The sequence below is a fragment of the Bos grunniens genome, chromosome 3, assembly GCF_055505025.1.
Source record: "Bos grunniens cultivar Pamir isolate PY7600 chromosome 3, Bosgru_T2T1.0, whole genome shotgun sequence".
NCBI lineage: Eukaryota > Metazoa > Chordata > Mammalia > Artiodactyla > Bovidae > Bos > Bos grunniens.
In genome coordinates this window covers 12,382,497-12,401,285 of record NC_141167.1, presented here as the reverse complement: position 1 = coordinate 12,401,285, position 18,789 = coordinate 12,382,497, and the positions used below count along the sequence as shown (strand labels likewise).

Here is an 18,789-nt window from a genome sequence, read left to right as displayed (position 1 = left end):
GAAGATGGGGTAGCATCTTCATTTCTTCACCTTTCCCAATGCCCAACACACTTTTCCCTTCAGTATTTATCATTTAATTCAATTTTGATATTTAATTCAATTCAGCAAACATTTTAAAACGTAGGGTAGTCAGTAATGGTGCTGGTTTAGTTAAGAAAACACTGAGTACTAGGTATTCAGTGTTGGATTCAGTCAAACAATAATATGGCTTTGATGAAGAATAGTATTAGTAGGAAGTATGCTCCCAGAACCAGGATATTTCAAAGGGACAGCTTGCGGGTCATCAAGCCCATGAAGTGGGAAGCACTTAATAGCAGGCTTTGACTGTGTTTGCTTTGGGGGTTGTTTCCAGTAGGATATTTTGGCTGTAAGTAACAGCCCAACTCAAATTGACTGGAGCAGTAGCCACTTAGTTATCTCACTGACAAGAAGTCTAGAGATGGGCCTTTCCAGGACAAGTTTAGCAGTTCATCAGAGTCAGGATGCTGGATCAGTATCACTGCAGTTCCCTTAACTTCCCCCGTCATGGTCACAATAAAGATGCTCCAGCTCCCAATACCAGATCCTCACATGATGATACCCCAGGAAGTGGGAAGGAAAGAGGTAGAAGACAAAGGGATTTTTCTTAATGTGATTTGTGCCTGTTCAGGGAGGAAAATCTGTCTTAGACCCTTCCAGCATACCACCCTATACAGTTCATTGAGTCTGTGTCCACCACTCTAAACATCCCATTCAGATAGGAATGGGACTCCTACTGATTGATTTTGCCTGCTGCTGCTGCTGCTAAGTCACTTCAGTCATGTCCGACTCTGTGTGACCCCATGGACGGCAGCCTACCAGGCTCCCCCGTCCCTGGGATTCTCCAGGCAAGAACACTGGAGTGGGTTGCCATTTCCTTCTCCAATGCATGAAAGTGAAAAGTGAAAGTAAAGTCGCTCAGTCGTGCCTGACTCTTCGAGACCCCATGGACTGCAGCCTACCAGGCTCCTCCATTCATGGGATTTTCCAGGCAAGAGTACTGGAGTGGGGTGCCATTGCCTTCTCCGTGATTTTGCCTACCATGAGTCATTTCTTAGGGCTGGCACACAGCCACCAAAATCAATGGTTCTCTTAATATGCTAGAAGAGGGGACATGAGTTATCTATTTCAATAATAATTCTGTATAACAAACCACCCCAAAACAATGTGACTTGAAATAATAAGCATTTGTTTAGCTCACAAGTCTGTAGAGTCAGTGACTGAATGAGATTGGCCAGGCAGTTATTCTGGTCTCAGCTGGATCACTCACCTGCCCGGGGGTCGGCTGAGTGTTGGCTGAAATAGGCCAGCCTTGGCTGAGATGATGGGGTAGCTGAGCTTTCATCCTCCAGCAGGCTAACCCGTGCATGTGGTCATGACGATGGCAGAGGTGAAAAGAACAAAACCAGTGTACAATTCCATTTCAAGCATTTGATTTCATCATGCCTGCTGATACCCCATTGGCCAAAACAGTTCACACAGTTGAGCCCAGCGTCGTGGGTAGAGCAAGTCACCTGCCCACAGTTAGAGGGCACTGCAAAGTTACACAGCGAAGGATGGGGATGTAGGGAGGGGTGAAAATTGGAGTCGTCACTGCAATCCACTACAGGTGGGACTGCGTTAAAATGTACCTGGGATCTAAAGAGTAGATATGACTAAGTGACGACACAGAGAGGTCGATGGCATGAAAAGATGGGTTGTTACTTACAGTTCCCTAAAAGCTGAAGGGGGCACATCATGGCACCTAGGGCCACATGCCAGGCTGGTCAGGAGGTAGGAGCAAGGGGAAGACACAGGCAAGAGCCTTTATTACTTTAGAGCCTTTATTACTTATTCCCCGGTGGCTCAAGTGATAAAGAATTCTCCTGCCAATGCAGGAGATGTGGGTTTGATCCTTGGTCCAGGAAGATCCCATGGAGAAGGAAATGGCAACACACTCCAGTATTCTTGCATGGAAAATCCTGTGGACAGAGGAGCCTGGTGGGCTACAGTCCATGGGGTCGCAAAGGAGTCAGACATGACTGAGTGACTGAACAGCTATAAGATTGCCCCTATTACTACTAGGTGGAATTTGTTAGGCGCCAACATCCCATATGGGGTAGGAAGCAAAACCCAGATTTGGGAGTTTGTGACTGAAGAGTTTATAATATGATTTTGGTATGCCCAGGAAAACACAGGTACTACGGATACAAACAACTTTGGTCATTAGTTTGGCCCATGATTTCAGGACGTCAAGTCATCAGTTACAGAATATCAAAAATGATTATTCCAGGGACCAACAGTGTTTGCCCTTTGAGTTTTGCCATGCAAACCTAATCTGTGCACAAGGCAAATTTATATCAAGAATGAAGGGAAGGGGCTTAAAAAAAGCTGAGGTAAAAAAAAAAAAAAAAAAGGCCCAGCCTAAGAGCCCAAAAGATTGGGTCTTGAATTTGGATCCCATTGCTAACATTCTGCAGAATCTTGGGAGGATCACTTAACCTTTATGGGCCTCAGTTTCTTTATCTGAATATTGGAACCAAAGCAACTACTCTGTATGTCTTCTAGGACAGGGAGATGGTTAAATAGGGTAATGAATGCAGAAGTGCTTTGTAAGTGAAAAGCATGACTTCAACAACCATGATTCACTGCAGATATTTTGAGAGAGATTGATTAGGGAAGCAGCCAGGAAGGAGTGCTCATCTCAGGCAAACGAAGAACCTAGTCCTCTGCTGGGATGGGTTAGGATGAGCCTCTGGTCTCCTTCGGGAATACGCTGACGGGAAGGAGTTCTGACACTTGCTGTGAGAGAATGTGGGTCACTGTGTACTACACGGGGCAATGAACTTGGCTGACGAGAAGGCTCTGATGGCTCTCCTCCAGCATCCACACTGTCCCTGTCCTCATGTCCTGGGTCCCCAAAGCCCACATGCCTACTGATGCTGTGCCTGAACACTGAGCCAGTAGGAGCAAAGTTTGCACTCATAGCCTCGCACAGTAACAGGTGTGAGCAGGCAGCAGCATTCAGCCAAACCAAGGACTTCCGGGATTCATTGAGGAGGGAGGGTAAGGATGGAGGTGTGTGTTTGGGGGGAGCTTGTGGCCCTTCCCTCCTCTGCTAAGATTACCTGATATCCCCTTCCTGCCCCCATCAAGTCTGGTATTAGGAGGTACTAGGGCCCCTGTTTAGTCCAGATCCCTCCAGGACTCCAGAGCCCTCTCCCAGCCACACACCTGGATCTGAGACTATCCAGGGGGCCAGGGGTTCCTGATGCCCACAGTCATGGCAAAGCTTGTTTGGAAGCTCTTTGGGAGGCTTAGGTCCCAGACAAATATCTCTGTCCTCCCCAGCAGAGATAACTCCCTGGTAGTTCAGGTGGTAAAGAATCTGCCTGCAAAGCAGGAAACCCAGGTTCGATCCCTGGGTTGGGAAGATCCCCTGAAGAAGGGAATGGCTACAAACTCCAGTATTCTTGCCTGGAGAATTCCACAGACAGAGGAGCCTGGCAGGCTACAATCACAGAGTCAGACACGAGTGAGTGACTAACACACACCCCAGCAGAGTGGAATGAAGGATACCAATCAGCTTGCTTTCCTGATGTCCAGCCTTCAGGAATGGGAGTAAGGGGTGTGTGCCAGAGTGGCTTTGGAAGCCCAGACTTTTTGTTGGAAGGCTGGCTATGTGGGCTGTCTGTGTATGAGGACTCTGTCCAGATAGGAACACTGAGACCGCTGATCGTGAACTTTAATCCATCGCAAACTAGCTTAAGCTAAAAAAAAATAAAGCAGGGGATGGGGTTGAGGGGTGGATTCTGTTGATCTCCTTTACTGGAAAGTTCAGGAATGATTTTAGCTTTAGAGTTGCAAACAAGTATCTTTAGGGCTTAGGCTTCCCAAGTGGCACTATTGGTAAAGAACCCTCCTCCCAATGCAGGAAACATAAGAGATGTGGGTTCAGTCCCTGGGTTGGGAAGACCCCCTGGAGACAGGAATGGCAACCCACTACTTGCCTGGAGAATCCCATGGACAGAGGAGCCTGGCAGGCTACAGTCCATAGGGTCGCACGGAGTTGGATACGACCGAAGTGACTTAGCACACACACATCTTTAGGGCTTAATTTCTTTCTGTGTCCTGACTTCTGCCCTGTTGGAATCCTTCTCAGGTTCTAAGTGGTGACCCCCAGACTCACTCCCCCCACCCCAATTTGAAGTTAAATTTAAAGAGAGTTATCTCTTACCAGTTGCCCTGGCACAACTCCTGGGAGTCATCTGATAAGACCAACTGGCATCTCACATCCGTCTTGTACCTATGCCTCAAGCAATGTGTGTGCTGATTGACTGGGGTTGGGGGGTGGGACAGATTCTGTGTCCCTAGACTGGGAACAGATCCCTTCTGAGTCACGTGGACTGAGCATGGGGGAGGAGTTGTTCCTCGAAGGAAAACCAGAGTGCTGTTAGCGGGGAAATGGAGCATGGCTGAGTGGACAGGGCAGCCAGGATGCAGACACCAAGCCCTGCGTATGGGCAGTGAGCCCAGCAGGTGGGAAGGGCCGGCCTGCCTGGGACCCTGGCCGGGTGCTGCCACAGCTCTCCCTGAGGTGGGCGTGGCTGTAGAGACCAGCAAGCAGGCTTGTTTCCAGGCTAAGCACAGAGGAGTCAGCAAGAAGGGACCTCGAAACAGGGACGGAAATGAACTTAATTAGGCCTAAGCAAGCCATTTGTCTCCAGGAAGTGACATTCAGTTTTCCCTGGAAGTCCCCAGATTAAGTGGTTTTGCAAAATGCCAAGGTGGAGGATGGATTTTTCAATGTAGAGAGAGGAAAAACAGTAGCCAGTCCAATTATGGAAATTGGTGCTGAGTACAACCAAAGGGCCAGGCCCTGTGCTGTGGGGGTGTGGAGACCTAGCCCCCTGATGTTGAAGAGCTTGCGACAGGACAAGGAAAGTGAGATGAGGTCCGAGGAGGCAAGCACTGAGGGACGAGGCCACCGAGTTGGTGGGGGTCGGGGGGGGGCAGGATGGGAGTTGGGTAGAGAGATCTTCTCCGGGCAGAGCAGTAGGGGTGGGCTTCGTGGAGGAGGCGGTTGCGTTGAGCCTGGAAGAATGGGAAACGTTTACAGAGGAGCCTGCTCTTGGGGCTGGGGGGTGGGGGCGGTGACTCAGCACAAATACCCCCTGGCCTTACCTGGTCCAGCAGTTGGTACAGCTGAGCCTGAGCTGCACTTGTGCCGCATTCTGGCAGCCGGTTGCTGAGGCTGTTTTGGGAGACTGTGTCCCGCGCTTTGCAGTGTTGTAGGGGGCGTGGGAAGGAGGAGGGGGTGGCCTCTAATTCAGGCTCCATAAGCCTGTACACCCACTGGATGAGAGAGGAGCAGGGGGGTGGAGTCAGTGGGGGTTTGCTAGCTGTCTGTGCCTGCTTTTGAATCTACAGGTGTGTACATGTTATCTGTGTGTGCACACACCTTTATCTACATGTGTAGGCATGTCTATCAACCCAAGCATATGTCCTGTCTGTGTCAACATGCATGCGTATGCGTAAGCATGTGTTTGTGTGTGCACACATGTGTGTGTGCATATGTGGGCCTGCACAGCTGGGTGCACGGGTCTGTGCCCCAGTGTGCCAGGGCCTGTGTCTGCACACATGTGGCTGTGTCCATGCACAAATCTCTGTGGGCCACACATCGGTGTCTATGTGTGGTCGTAGACCTGTGACCACCCAAGTCTGTGGTGTCTGCAGCTGTGTGTCTGTGCGCTCACGTGTGTATTTTGTGCCCCGGGACCTCTCAGGGCTCATCCGACTGCAGGAGCTCATCATGGCCCCATCGAGGTACAACATCCGCCTCAAGATCCGCCAGCTGCCCCTTGACTCTGACGACTCGCGCCCGCTGCTCAAGGAGATGAAGCGAGGCCGGGAATTCCGCATTATCTTCGACTGCAGCCACACCATGGCTGCCCAGATCCTCAAGCAGGTGCGTGGGCGCCAGCCAGCGGGAGGGAAGGCTGGGATCTGCCTGCCATTTCTCCCAGCCATTTCCCAAACACAGCCCTGACGTCAGCCAGATCCGAGTTCGATCCCTAGTCTGCCTCTTTCTGGCTATATGACCTTGGGTGGTCACTTTACCCCTATGAGCCTCAGTTTCACCAGCAGCAAAACAGGCACAGTGGTCTTGACACTCCGACTTGCTGTGGGGATGAGATGAGACAATGGATCAGCGGCCCAGCCAGGCCTGGAGCACAGAGGGTGCTGAGTAAATGATAGTTTCCACATCACCCTGATGCAAGTGGGAGGCGGGGGTTACTGAGGAGGCATAGAACACTTGAGGAAGCACAGAGACTTGGGGGTATCACAGCCTCCAGACTGCCTCTTCCAGCCACTAATTCCCTGCAGCCTGTGGCACTCAGTGTCACTCTCCGATCACTGGGAGGTTTATCGAGGCTCCGCATCCCATCTGCTCAGCTCTGCAGTGACGGTGGGGGAGGTGAGCGGCTTGCAGTCCTGGCTGCGCCTCCATTCCCGGACGAGCCCAGCATGGCGTGCTGGGAACCAGACCAAGCTCTGCCAGCCACCCAGGAAATCAACAATGAAATCGCTCACAGCCCCCTCTGGGGGTGTCACAGCTGAAACCAAAACCACTCTGATTCGAGCCAGTGCTTTGTGTAAAAGGCAATTATGTGGTCTCAGAAAGCGTCCCTGGTGATTGGAGGAGGCATTCTGTGGGGCCTTGACACATGACCCCGAGAGAGGAAGGTGGCAGGGAGGGGACGCAGGGATGCCGAGGGAGAGGTGCCGAGCTGGGGCCAGGAATCTATTCAAGGCCTGACGCCCCCGCCCAATCCTGCAAGGGGGTGCCAAGCGGGATAGCAGCCTGTGTCTTCCCCGAGGAAGCCTCCCACCAGGCACCTGCACACAGCAGCCAAAAACTCGGTTGAGGGCATGAATCCTGTTCCTGGCCTGGGGCATGGTGTACCTGAGATCGAGTGGCCCCGGAGTCATCCCCTGCTCTATAGATGGAGTGAACGATCCCTCCTTCATCTGGTTCTGGAGGATTCGGTGAGACGAGTGAAGGAAGGAGTTCATCTTTGTGCCCAGGGCACAGTCAGCACTGGATGCGGCACAGCTTTAAACTCAAAGTGGGAGACGCAAAGCTCCCGAAGTCCCTTAGCCCTCGTTCTCTGGCCCATGGCGCCCAGCACTCTCTCCTTTTTCAGGCATGTGGAACCAAGTAATAAAGACCACCACTGCTCATGTTCACTGAGGAGTGACTCTGTGCAGTGTACACACACCCCTGGGAAGTGGGACGATTATCCTGCTTGATTTACCAGCAGGGAAACTGAGGCTCCAGGGGAAAGTCCTAGGCCTGAGGTCACCCAGCCAGAAAGTCAGAATTCACTCCCTAGTCTGCTGACTTGGAAACCCCTAGAACTGAAAGTGGAGGTTCTGTGTTCAGCCTGACACTGAACTAAACCAAGGTGAGCGTGACTGCAGACCGAGGACTGCTCCAGCCTTTCACCTGCGGATGCCGGCTGTGAATCCCCTCCAAGACCGGGAAGAGATGAGAGGCGTTTTCAAAGTACACTTGACCTTGTGACATTTCCCCCTGAGCACTATGTGGGCCCACATTCTGAAGAACTCTGTAGAAAATGCATTATGGTCATTAGTATTATAGATTATAGGCTTCTAATAAAATACATAATATAAAATATAGACTTCACGATGGTGGGTGATAATAATTCACACAGCCACGTGGCCTGCTGTGTGGTCAGCCAGCACCCAGGAAGCAGGGATATCTCACTGCTTCCCATTGGGGAGCCTCAGACCAAGGATAGACCCTGCTCTTTAGGTCTGGCTGGGTTGGTGGGGTTTGGGCTCCCACAGACATCTTTCCAGAGCTAGGACAGTGGATTCAGCTGAGTGGAGTCAGGGGACTAGAGAAGCCAGTGTTCGGTGGATTCCATCAGCATTTCTCCGAGTGCACAGACCTGGAGATGCTTCCTAAAAACTCAGACAGCTGGCCCCCACCTGGCCCTGCAGAATTTGGCGTCTTTGGAGAGCGCGGCCCAAGATTCTGCAGTTTAACATGTCCCCTGTGATTTTGCCGCACACTCTGCTGTGAAGTCCCCTGCTGTCTGGCAGCCGGCCCCTGTCATGGTCACAAGGTCACAGGACATCCCACTCTGAGCATCCAGCCTCCCCCAGCCCACCGCCAGCCAGCCTGTGATGCCCCCGTTCTCACCCTGGCCCCACACCAGGGTAGAGAGAAGGAGGGGCTTCTTGGGTGTTCCCTGCAGGGCGCTAACGCTTTGCTCTCCCACAGGCCATGGCCATGGGCATGATGACCGAGTACTACCACTTCATCTTCACCACACTGGTAACGTACCTTCGGGTCCTGGCATGGGTCAGGGTGGGGCTCCCTCAGAACAAGGTCAGCCTCGGGGGGTGGGGGGGGGACAGTTGCTACAGGAGATTCAGACTGGACTTGCTTCCTAAGGCTGTAGGCGTAACCCCAGACAAGGGTGCAATTTGTCTCTGTGGCCCACCCACTTTGAGAAGGGGCATCGTGTTGTGACTAAGGGTAGGGACTCTAGAACCTGCCGGTGTGAACACGAGCCCCTCTGCCTGCTGGCAGAGAGACCTTGCAGAAGTCAGTTCTTCCTCTGCAAAATGGGCACGATCGTGGCTCCGGCTTCCTAGGACTGCTGTGGGAACTGAGTGCGTTCGCGTACTGATGCACTGAGGGCAGTGCCTGGCTCGTGTGAAGCGCTGTTATTAGGACAATGACCCTTGGCCCCTGGCCCATGCACCTCCACACAGGTCTCAGGCCTCATGCAACAGTAGAAGCCGCCACTTTGGATTCCTGCAGCATCCACGCTTAAGTCTGCCCACTCACCGTCAGCCAGGCCAGCCCACCTGCAGGCTCCAGTTGGGTCTTGTCCAAACCGTGAGAACATTTAGGACCATTTAAACCCATTAGGATAATTAGTTGTGATCTGAGATCAGCAGAATAAAGAGATCCCTGTGCCAAAGGGGCACCAACTCCCAGCCACCCTGTCTTGGAGCCAGATGCCCTCAGATGTCACTGGGCCCCAGGTGGACTCTTCTGCCCAGCCCAGGTCTGGGGCAGGTGACAGCATCGTTAACCATCCTGTTGATGCAACCATCTCCTGAAATCTACATCAGACTTGCTGCTGCAGCCCTGCAGGCCTCTAGCTGTGTTCATTCATTCATCCAGCACCTGGCTAACATTCCTTACCCAGGGCCTGTGCTCAGCTAGGTGTCTCAGGATGCCTGATCCTGAGGCCTGCCCTCAAGGAACTCCCACCCTGTCCAGTCTGCATCTGTACGTCTAACTCATTCAGCAGACTTGTGCTGTTACATGCCTGGACAGACTGCCATGGGGCACAGTGGAAGGAGGCATCAATGCCACAGAGCTGGTGGAAGGTGGGGAATTTCAGACTGCCTTTATAGGAAAGAAGGTGCTTGAATTGGGCCTTGAAGGGTCAGAGGGAATTCACTAAGGAGAGAGAGGAATGATATTCCACAGAGAGGTTACAGCATAAGCAAAGGTCAAAGACAGGTTAGCTCTTCTAGGTTCATTCTGGTTGAGTCAAAGTGTCAGTTGCTCAGTCATGTCTGACTCTTTGCAACCTCATGGACTGTAACCCGCCATGTTCCTCTGTCCATGGGATATTCCAGGCAAGAATACTGGAGTGGGTAGCCATTCCCTTCTCTAGGGGATCTTTCTGACTCAGGGGTCTCCTGCATTGCAGGCAGATTCTTTACCATCTGAGCCATGCTCCTTTATGTACTGGTTGATTGCCAGCACCAATTGTGTTCATCTCTTCCTAACTCCATATTCAATGACATCACTCAGGTAGCTTGAAATTAGCCATGGCAGGAGTATTCATACTACAGAAGTTGGCAGATGCTACAAATAAAAGACCCTTTCCTACCATCCCCTGACAGCTGGTTATGAAGCATTTCCCAGCGCACCAATGCCTCTCTGCACCCCCAGCCACTATACCCTTACTCATGTCTGAGTCACCTTGCTCCCTCTCCTGATCCGGTGCTCGGATCTGGGGACCTGCCAGGAGCCATGGTGGGAGAAAGGGATTCTGGAAGCTGGTGACTGAGACCAGGCATCTTCTTTCCCAATTCCTTTTTGGAATTCTATTCACCCAAGCTGGCTTCTCTCCTGGGAAAGTCATCGGAGGCTGGGGATGAAGCCATCAGATCCCCAACATTCCATCTGAAGCTAGAAACAGGGAAGAGGAGCAAGTCTGGGAAGGTGGGCACATTCCAGGGACCCCAGGCTCTCTCTCCAGGTGTGGCAGCCCTGGCATTCCCCGACTGCGCTCCTTGGGTGCTGAGACCTCTGCACCCATAGAAGTCCGCCCTAGCCCTGTGCTAGCTCAACACATTCTTCCCACACTTCCATCCTGCTGGCTCACCTCCCTGAGTCCTTGCCGCTCTGAGTTGCTCTAACAGAGCCTTGGAGTCCCCGTAAGAAAATACAAGGGAGGAGCAGGCAGACCTCCCAAGGTGGCCATGGCTCCCCCTACAGACCATGCCCATCCCCGCTTCACATTACTGTCCAGCGCAGTGATGGGAGAGCAGGCCTCAGAGGCACAGATAAGGATGAGAGTTGCTGTTCCACCACCTCTTGGCTGTGCCCATGGGCAGATTGCTTAACTTCCCTGGACCTCAGTTTCCTTGCCTTTAAAATGGGAATAATTCTGATGCCTCTAGGCCTCAGGGGTTTCTTTGGTGGCTCAGACAGTAAAGAATCCACCTGCAATGTGGGAGACCAAGGTTCAGTCCCTGGGTTGGGAAGATCCCCTGTATTATTCTTGCTGCCTGGAGAATCCCCATGGATAGAGAAGTCTGGAAGGCTACAGTCCATGGGGTCGCAAAGCGTTGGACTGAGGGACTAAGCACAGCACACAGTTAAGCCTGAGATCCCACATTTAGCCTCTTTGGGTCTCACTCAAGTAACCTCAAGTCACTAGGAACTCAGGAATGAACTATGAGGCCGAAGAACAGACACGGAGAGTCGTTCTGGATCCAGAGCAACTCTGAACATCATGGGGTTTATGGTCCAACCCTCTGTCCTGAGACTCAACCAAGCTTCTCCATTCCCCTCTCTCTACCTGTTGCTCCGTCCCTTCTCTCTCAGCCTCAGCTCCTTCCTTGTGATCTCTGTTCCCTGGAAACTTCAGCTCATCTCAGCTGCCCTGGGATTGTCACATCCCAACAGACCCATTCGGCCTCTGCCACTTTTCAGCATCTCTTTCTCTGAGTGTTATCTGCCTTCCCCAGGTCAAATTTTAGACTGGCCAGGTGCCAGTCAGGGCAGTATATAGGCATTCGGGGCTGGACAGTTCCTTCTGGAATATCCTGCCCAGGATACAGAGTTTCGCATCCCTTCCCCACTTATTGATTTCCAGGCTTGATGACAAATAAATGCCATCCCCACAGTTTCTAAAGCCCCCAGGATAGGGACTGAGTCATCAGCCAGATTGTAGCAACCCCCCCGGGAGGTGACCCCCTTGGCTGGTCAGCTGAGGTCTGACGGTGGGAGGCAGAGTGTGGTGGACTCACAGAATCTAAGGCTTGGCCACCAAGCAGAAGGACTGGGACACTGAGCAGTCCCTTTCGAAGTGGCAGGAACAAAATCCACAGATCTCATTCCCCGGCGCTGAGTACTACCCCCTCATCCACTGTGTCCACACAGGACCCGTGCTTAAGTCCTCTCTGGGCCTTGCTCCCAATCCTGGCCCCAGAGAGTCTATTAAAGGCATCTCCACCTGGCTCATGCCCTCATTCCAAGACCAGAGAGGTGTCCCCTCAGGGAGCTGAAGCTTTGAACTCTCAGCCCCATGGTCTGACCTGACCTTCTAGGCAAGACTCTGGGGAAGATACAACCCTGGTGACACGGGTGGCTCCCCACATTAACGGCACTGCCAGCATGGGGTCAAGGTTGGAGATCCCAGAGGGAAGGGCAGGGCCAACGTATCCTTGCACCCTGGGGCAGTATCCTATTCACAGAGTGTCTGCTTTCCCTAAATTTTTATGTTTTTGTTTGTTTTGGGGGGTTGGGGGGTCTTTGCCTCGAAGCATATGAGATCTCAGTTCTCATCTAGGGATCAAACCCACACACCCTGTAGCAGAAGCTGGAGTACTGACCACTTGACCACCAGCAAAGTCCCTGCTTTCCCTGCTCTTACATATCCTCCGTTCAATCTATCATTTACTCACTATCCAGCAGCCATATACCTATGCTCTCAAGGCCCCAGGTACCGAGCTAGACCCTTAGGTGAGGGGTGGGGGGTTGTCTAGAGGCGGATCCGACACAAAGTTCACCAGCTGGTGGGCTTCTTTTGTGCATGTGAGAATCAAGGATAGTGCCCAGTCTGCCTCTGTATCGCCAGTGACCAAATAGAGCCTGGAATACAGTAGGTGCTCACTGATGCCTGAATGAGTGAACACAGTACAAAGTAGAAAGTAATCGGTGAAATCAGCATCCTCATCATAGCAAGAGTGAAGACCATGCACTCTGGGGCCCGTCTACCTGAGTTAGAATCGAGATTCTTCCACTTATACGGGCAAGTGACTTCACTTCACTGTGCCTCATCCCCATCTGTAAAATGGCCACAGCAACAGTACCGCCTCGTACAACTGTTAGGCTGAGCATCAAGCAGGTATGTTGACATCAGTAAAGCCCTATGAAAAGTGTGTGGCATTTAGCACTATGTAAGAGTTAAATAGATCGATAAAATAACTCCTGCTTATATTTTTTACGTGCTCAGCATACCCCATTTCATCCTTCAGAACAACTCTCCTAGGAAGGTATGACTTTTCCAGTTTTACAGAAAAGTAGAAACTGAGACTCAAAGAGTCTACTCAGTAAGAAAGGGGAAGAGCAAGGATTTTTGACCAGCTGGGGGCTGTCCAACTCCAAAGCCCTCTGCTAGGCTTGTAGCAAGAGCCTTCATGCAGTGTCGCCTGGCTTCCTCTGGCTGGCTCAGGCTCAGATTCCACAGGCCATGATGGTCCAGGCATCACGTGATTGACACTAATGGGGGGGACAAAGCCTCCACAAATCCCTGCAGCACCCACACTTCACAGGTTCTAAAGCCCTTTCTCCACGTTACTGATTTTCCTTTTCACAGAGCAGTTTGTGATTGATGGGGAAACCTGGGACCAGAGAGGTTGAGTGAGCTGCCCCGAGCCCCACAGCAGATCAATGACAGAAACCTTGGCTCCTGACTTCTTTTCCAGCCCACTGCCCTCCCTCCCCCCACCTCTCTGAGGGTCAGGGAGAGCCGATCCTTCTAGAGACACAGTTGCTGCAATATAAACAGTTCTGCAGTGGAATATGCATGTGTGTTGGAGGGGGCAGGTACCAGGGCATCTCCCAGAAGCTCCCCATATGCCAGGGCATCAGCTATGTTCCCCGGGTCCCCACATTCTGCTTCTGGTTCCAGCTCTAAGGTCCTCCTTCCAGCTCCATTGGCTTAGGAGCCTACCTCGTGATTCTGCCTCTTGGTGCTCATTGGTCAGTCCTGGCTGGATTTGGGAGGGCAATGGCATTTGACATTTATCTCCTTTGCTTTAGGAAACCCATGTCACCAATTCCTCGCCTCAAAATAATTCTCCAAACTTGCTTCTCCCACGCAGAAGACATTTTAATTACCCCAGCTGCCATTATCTGTGCCAGCCAGCTTTGAGCCATTCCCAGATAACCCCACGTTAATCAGCCCCAGCTGAGCCCCTGGTCCATGTCATGTGTAGGTAAAAGCCTGGAGGTGAAAAAAGAATTATAATAAATTAATAGATAAGCAATCACAATTAATGCCACTTCCCGGCAATAACAGTTATATCATGGGAAAGATATTTTCATCTGTCATTCCTTAAGGCGATGTTTTCCGAGCTTCAGCTTCTACCCAGTCAGACCCATGGGGTGCTAATGAATTAGTCTATTATGTTATGCTGAATGTTTCTAAAAGGTCCCTCGTCGATACTGAATTCAATGTGTCAACATTTGGCATGGAGAACAGCAACTTTTTGCCAAGCGGCAAGGTTGTGCACAGTTCACTGTGTACAGCACATGGGGTCTCAGCCCAGGGCAGTTTGGACAAAAAATTGTAGCCAGACAAAGAGGCCTCTTTTCCAGCTCCCCGTTGTCACTGCCCTCATGTCACATGGATGGTGGCACTCGGTGCCACAAGCCTTGCAACACTTTGCAGCTGAGCCCAGGCTCAGAGTGACAGGGATGAAGATGACCCCAGCAGCGACACCCCATCATGCCCCATCCCAGGCTGTGATTGGCCACAGCCACTGTGTGACTGTCAGCCAACCCAGCACTGCATCTGGAAACTGGAAGGGCTGACGTCGCCAGCACCCGAGCCCCACCAAGGCCAGAGATGTTGCCCTCCCCACTAAGTCCAGAGGGCCTCTGGTCCTCAGGGAGGTGAGCCAAGTCAAGGAGGCCCTAGGTAGACTCGTGATGGGCATCTTTCAGGCTTTGGGTATCAGCACTGAGTTGGAGAAGAGGCTGAGCCTCATTACAGGGGAAGAGCGAGAAGGGCGCCCCCTGCGGGCAGAGCTCAGCTTTTCTTCTGTGTCCCAGGCAATTCAGCTCTGGCCCCAAACTTGCATTCACCACTCTACAAAGCAAAATCCCTCCATCTCCCCAGACCCACCTTCTTCAAAGGCAGTTTAGGGAAGATCTGTCATTTCTAAAGCAGTCCCTTGAGGGGCTCATCCACCACCCCAGGCAATTTACCAAATCACTCCTAACTTCTAGCCCCATAGAAAGCTCCCTCTGAGAGGAGGTTATGAAATTCTACTCTCTCATTTCCAGGCTCTTCCCAGAGAGCTACCCAGCCAGCTGATCCTTCTATCCACTTTGATTGATGGGAGTATTTGGTATGGGAGCTTCTAGGGAAGACAGATGCAGACATAGAGAGTTATCATGAGTGAGATGAAAGCCAAAATGTCCCAAGATAAGAGCAGAAGCACCTTTGACCCACCTGATCATGTGTATCTAGAGTAGTAGTCACGAGAGGCTTCACAGAAGAGGTGACACTTGAGCTGAATCTCAGAGTGAACCCACTCAAGAAGGGTTGAGAAGATAGATGTTCCAGCCCAGAGATAGACAGAGCACACACAAAGACACTGGCACAGAGAAGCTGCATGATGGGGAAAGGGGCCACGAGGAATGGGGAAGGGAGGCGAAAATGGTTTGGTGCTCCTGGGGCAAAAAACTGAGAGGCGGTGGGAAGAAAAGCGAGGCTGGAGGGGTGCAGAGCCTGGCAAACTACACTAAGGAATTTGTGCTTTATTCTGAGAAGGCAAGAAGAAGCCATTGAAATATGCCAAGCAGGGGAGTGGCAGGGTTGGGTTTATTCTTCAGAAAGACCCCTCTGAATGCCATGTAGAGGGTGACTGGAATACCCAGTGGGTGGGAACTGAAGGCTGGTCATGGGACAGAAGGAGGGCTTGGGAGCTGGCAGACTCGTTTTGACACTGTTGCTCACAAGTGTACAACCGTGAGCAAAAGATCTAACCTCTCTGTGACTGAGTTCCTTCCTCTAAAATGGAGTGATAATAACACCTTTCTTGTAAGGCGGAAATGTACATTTAGTGAGTTAGTGTACATAAGGCACTTACAAACTGTTCTGAGGTTTGTAGGTGCTCAGTAAATGTTAGTTCAATGTGATTGTTTTTATATTGCCAAGAGAGTTAAGGCAGGAAGGATGCAACTCAGGTCTGCTCCTCTCCTCCAAGAACCCAGTCGTGTCCTGGGGGGCAAGTCAATTAGCTGTCACAACCTGCTGCCAGAGAAGGCAGAGTATGAATATTTATCAGCATTTCTGTGACGTCTACCATGCACCAGACATGTTCTAAGTATGTCTATTAACCCATTTCTTCTTCAGGATGACCCTATATGGCAGGTACTATTTTCATACCCATTTTGCAGATGAGGCAGGTGAAGTAAGGAGAGTAGATGGCCTGGCCTCACAATCTATGCTCATAACCATCACCTGGGGCTGCCCAGTGAGCCATTCTCAGGGAGCAGCTGTGGGAAGAGAGGCCTCTTTCCTGTGTGTCCCCTGCCTTGCTCTCCATCTCTGACTCCACAGGTCTCCGCTTCTAAGCCCAGAGCCGTCTCTGTGTGTTTCCCGGTCAGGAGTAATAGCTTAGATGAGCAGCTTCTCAAAACACAGATTGCAGCCCCACCCCACATTCTCAATGGCCCGTACTTTCCAAAACAAGTTCTCCAAAAGCAATTCTGATGCGTATCTTGTGTTTGACAACCACTGGCGACATAAACACAGGACGTTTTAAATAGAACAGACACTGTGCACTGGTAAATGCATACAACCAGCTATCCAAAAGTGGGGGAAACCCAGATTTGTAATGCTTGCCAGTTTTCATGGTGTGCATTGTCTCACCATGGCCAATGTCAAGCTACCAATGAATGTCACTGAACATAGTCGGAAAGTGTTGATGATTAGCTCTTACAAGCGGATGGGAGCCAGCTCCAACACCCCACTAAGCTGGACCTGGGAACAATTTCTGCACTGCTTCCTTGAGCTCTGCGACCTTAAGGCAAGCCACATCACCCTCTCTGGTCCGTGTTTCTTCTGCAAAAAGGGAATACTATTGAATACTTACTTTACAGGGGATCGTGAGAATCAGATGACACACTCCACTTGAAGGGCTGAGCACAGTGCCCACCCGTCACTCACTCCCCACCGAGACTGGGGCCACACAGACACTCTCTGGCCAATTCCACGGGGACTCCTCCATCTACTTCCGCCCAGCCCCTCCCGCATCCCAAATCCTGGTCTTGAATCAGGGCCCCATTTGAGCAAGGCTGGGACTAAACTTTCTTTCCTGGGCTCAAAACTGCCCCCAGCCTCTCCCCTAATCCCTAAACTCTTAAAGGGGAAACCAATACTGTGTATTTCAGAAAGAGGCCAATTGGAATTACAGGAGGAGTTCCGCATGAATTAGGAACATTTTGCCTGGAAAATTCCATGGATGGAGGAGCCTGGTAGGCTGCAGTCCATGGGGTCGCTAAGAGTCGGACATGACTGAGCGACTTCACTTTCACTTTTTCACTTTCATGCATTGGAGAAGGAAATGGCAACCCACTCCGGTGTTCTTGCCTGGAAAATCCCAGGGACGGGGGAGCCTGGTAGGCTGCCGTCTATGGGGTCGCACAGAGTCGGACACGACTGAAGCAACTTAGCAGCAGCAGCAGAGACCAGAGGAGACCAGCACACTGCGAAAGAGCTGCTCTGTGGGCTCCAGGTTTTATTCCTCATTATCTTTCCATGAACCATCATGGATTCAACTGAAGCTGGGACTGTGATGGGGCCAGATGTTTCTCCTGACGACTGCAGCCACGGACCATTCTGACCCAGCGTTGGATGGATTGACTGAGTTGAGGGACCTGGGAAAGATGATGGGCCAGGTTGTGGGGGTGGGGGGTGAGAGCGGAGGAGAGAGGAGAACAGTGGAAGGCAGCTGGATGGGAGGAGGGTGTGGAAAAGAGCAGACAATAGATGAGGAGGACCTCAGACTAAGACCTTAAGACTCATTTTCCCTACTAGTGGAATGAGGCCCATCTAGATTATCAGCGTATATGTTTCAAAAAGTAACATGGCTCTTATGCAAATATAGAATGAACAGGAGTCAAAGATGTATTCAACTCATGAACAAAGGAGCCAGTAGGATGACAATGCTGGCTCAAAGAGCATTTGAAGGATTGAGTATTTATAGGTATTTGGTGTAGGGAGAACATCAGATAAGTCAGCTAAGTTAGGTACAAAATGGATTAATGTCCTACAGGGCAATAAAACCACCAGCTTGGGGATTATCTTTTCTATGGGCAAAAGTCTACACATTAACTCAGAATCTGGGCCTTTAACCAGCGGCTGACAGTGCAGTCAAAGCCAGGTGAATTCTCCCAGAGAATCCAGTCCCCGGAGGGCCTGGCGAGCGATGTGTCCACGTCACGTTGGAAGGACATGCTGGTCTCCATCTCCCTTATCTCCAAGTTTGGGAAGTTTTTCTTTCTTTTCTTCTTTCTTTTTTTAAAATTGGAGGATAACTGCTTTACAATGTTGTGTTAGTTTCTGTTGTACAACGACATGAATTAGCTATATGCATACATAAATCCCCTTCCTCTTGGACTCCCTCTCACTACCCCCACCACCCCTCCAGGTCATCTCAGGGAACTGAGCTGAGCTCCCCACACCACCCACCTCCTGCCGTCCCTTCTCAGCCTAGCATCTGGCTCCTCCCTCTGCAGCCAACTGCCCCCTCCCCTCACCAGCTCACGGTGCCCCAGAGCTGAAGCTAGGTTGCCCCCATGCATTAAGACCTGTCTTCCCAGCTTTTAGACCCCTGCACCAAACTGGATGTGACCTGGCCAACAGGCTGACTGCTCCTAGGATGCAGGGTGTCAGGGGACCTGGCTGGTGATGTGAGGTCGAGGAGAGAGAAGAGGGCCCTGTACTCCTTCAGTCCCAGGCACAAGAGTCAATTTTAATTCTTTTTATTGAAGTATGGTTAATTTACAACATTGTATAAGTTTCAGGTGTACAACAGATGATTCAGTTATGCATGTGTGTGTGTGTAAATCACTCAGTCGTGTCAGACCCCATGACCCCATGGACCCGTCAGGCTCCTCTATCCAGAGAATTCTCCAGGCAAGAATACGGGAGCGGGCTGGAGATCTCCAGGGGATCTTCCTGAGCCAGGGATCAAACCCTAGTC

General features: G+C 51.3%; 1 protein-coding gene across 2 annotated transcripts in view; it reads left to right on the top strand.

Moving 5' to 3' along the window:
* The window catches only part of GRIK3 (glutamate ionotropic receptor kainate type subunit 3), a 248,779-nt gene that overhangs the window by 162,838 nt on the left and 67,152 nt on the right, over positions 1-18,789 (top strand). For both annotated transcript variants that reach the window (XM_086394212.1, XM_086394211.1), the window contains exons 4-5: positions 5,784-5,965; positions 8,312-8,365. In XM_086394212.1, coding sequence (XP_086250338.1) covers positions 5,784-5,965; positions 8,312-8,365 — 236 coding nt within the window. The remainder of the gene's footprint in view (positions 1-5,783; positions 5,966-8,311; positions 8,366-18,789) is intronic.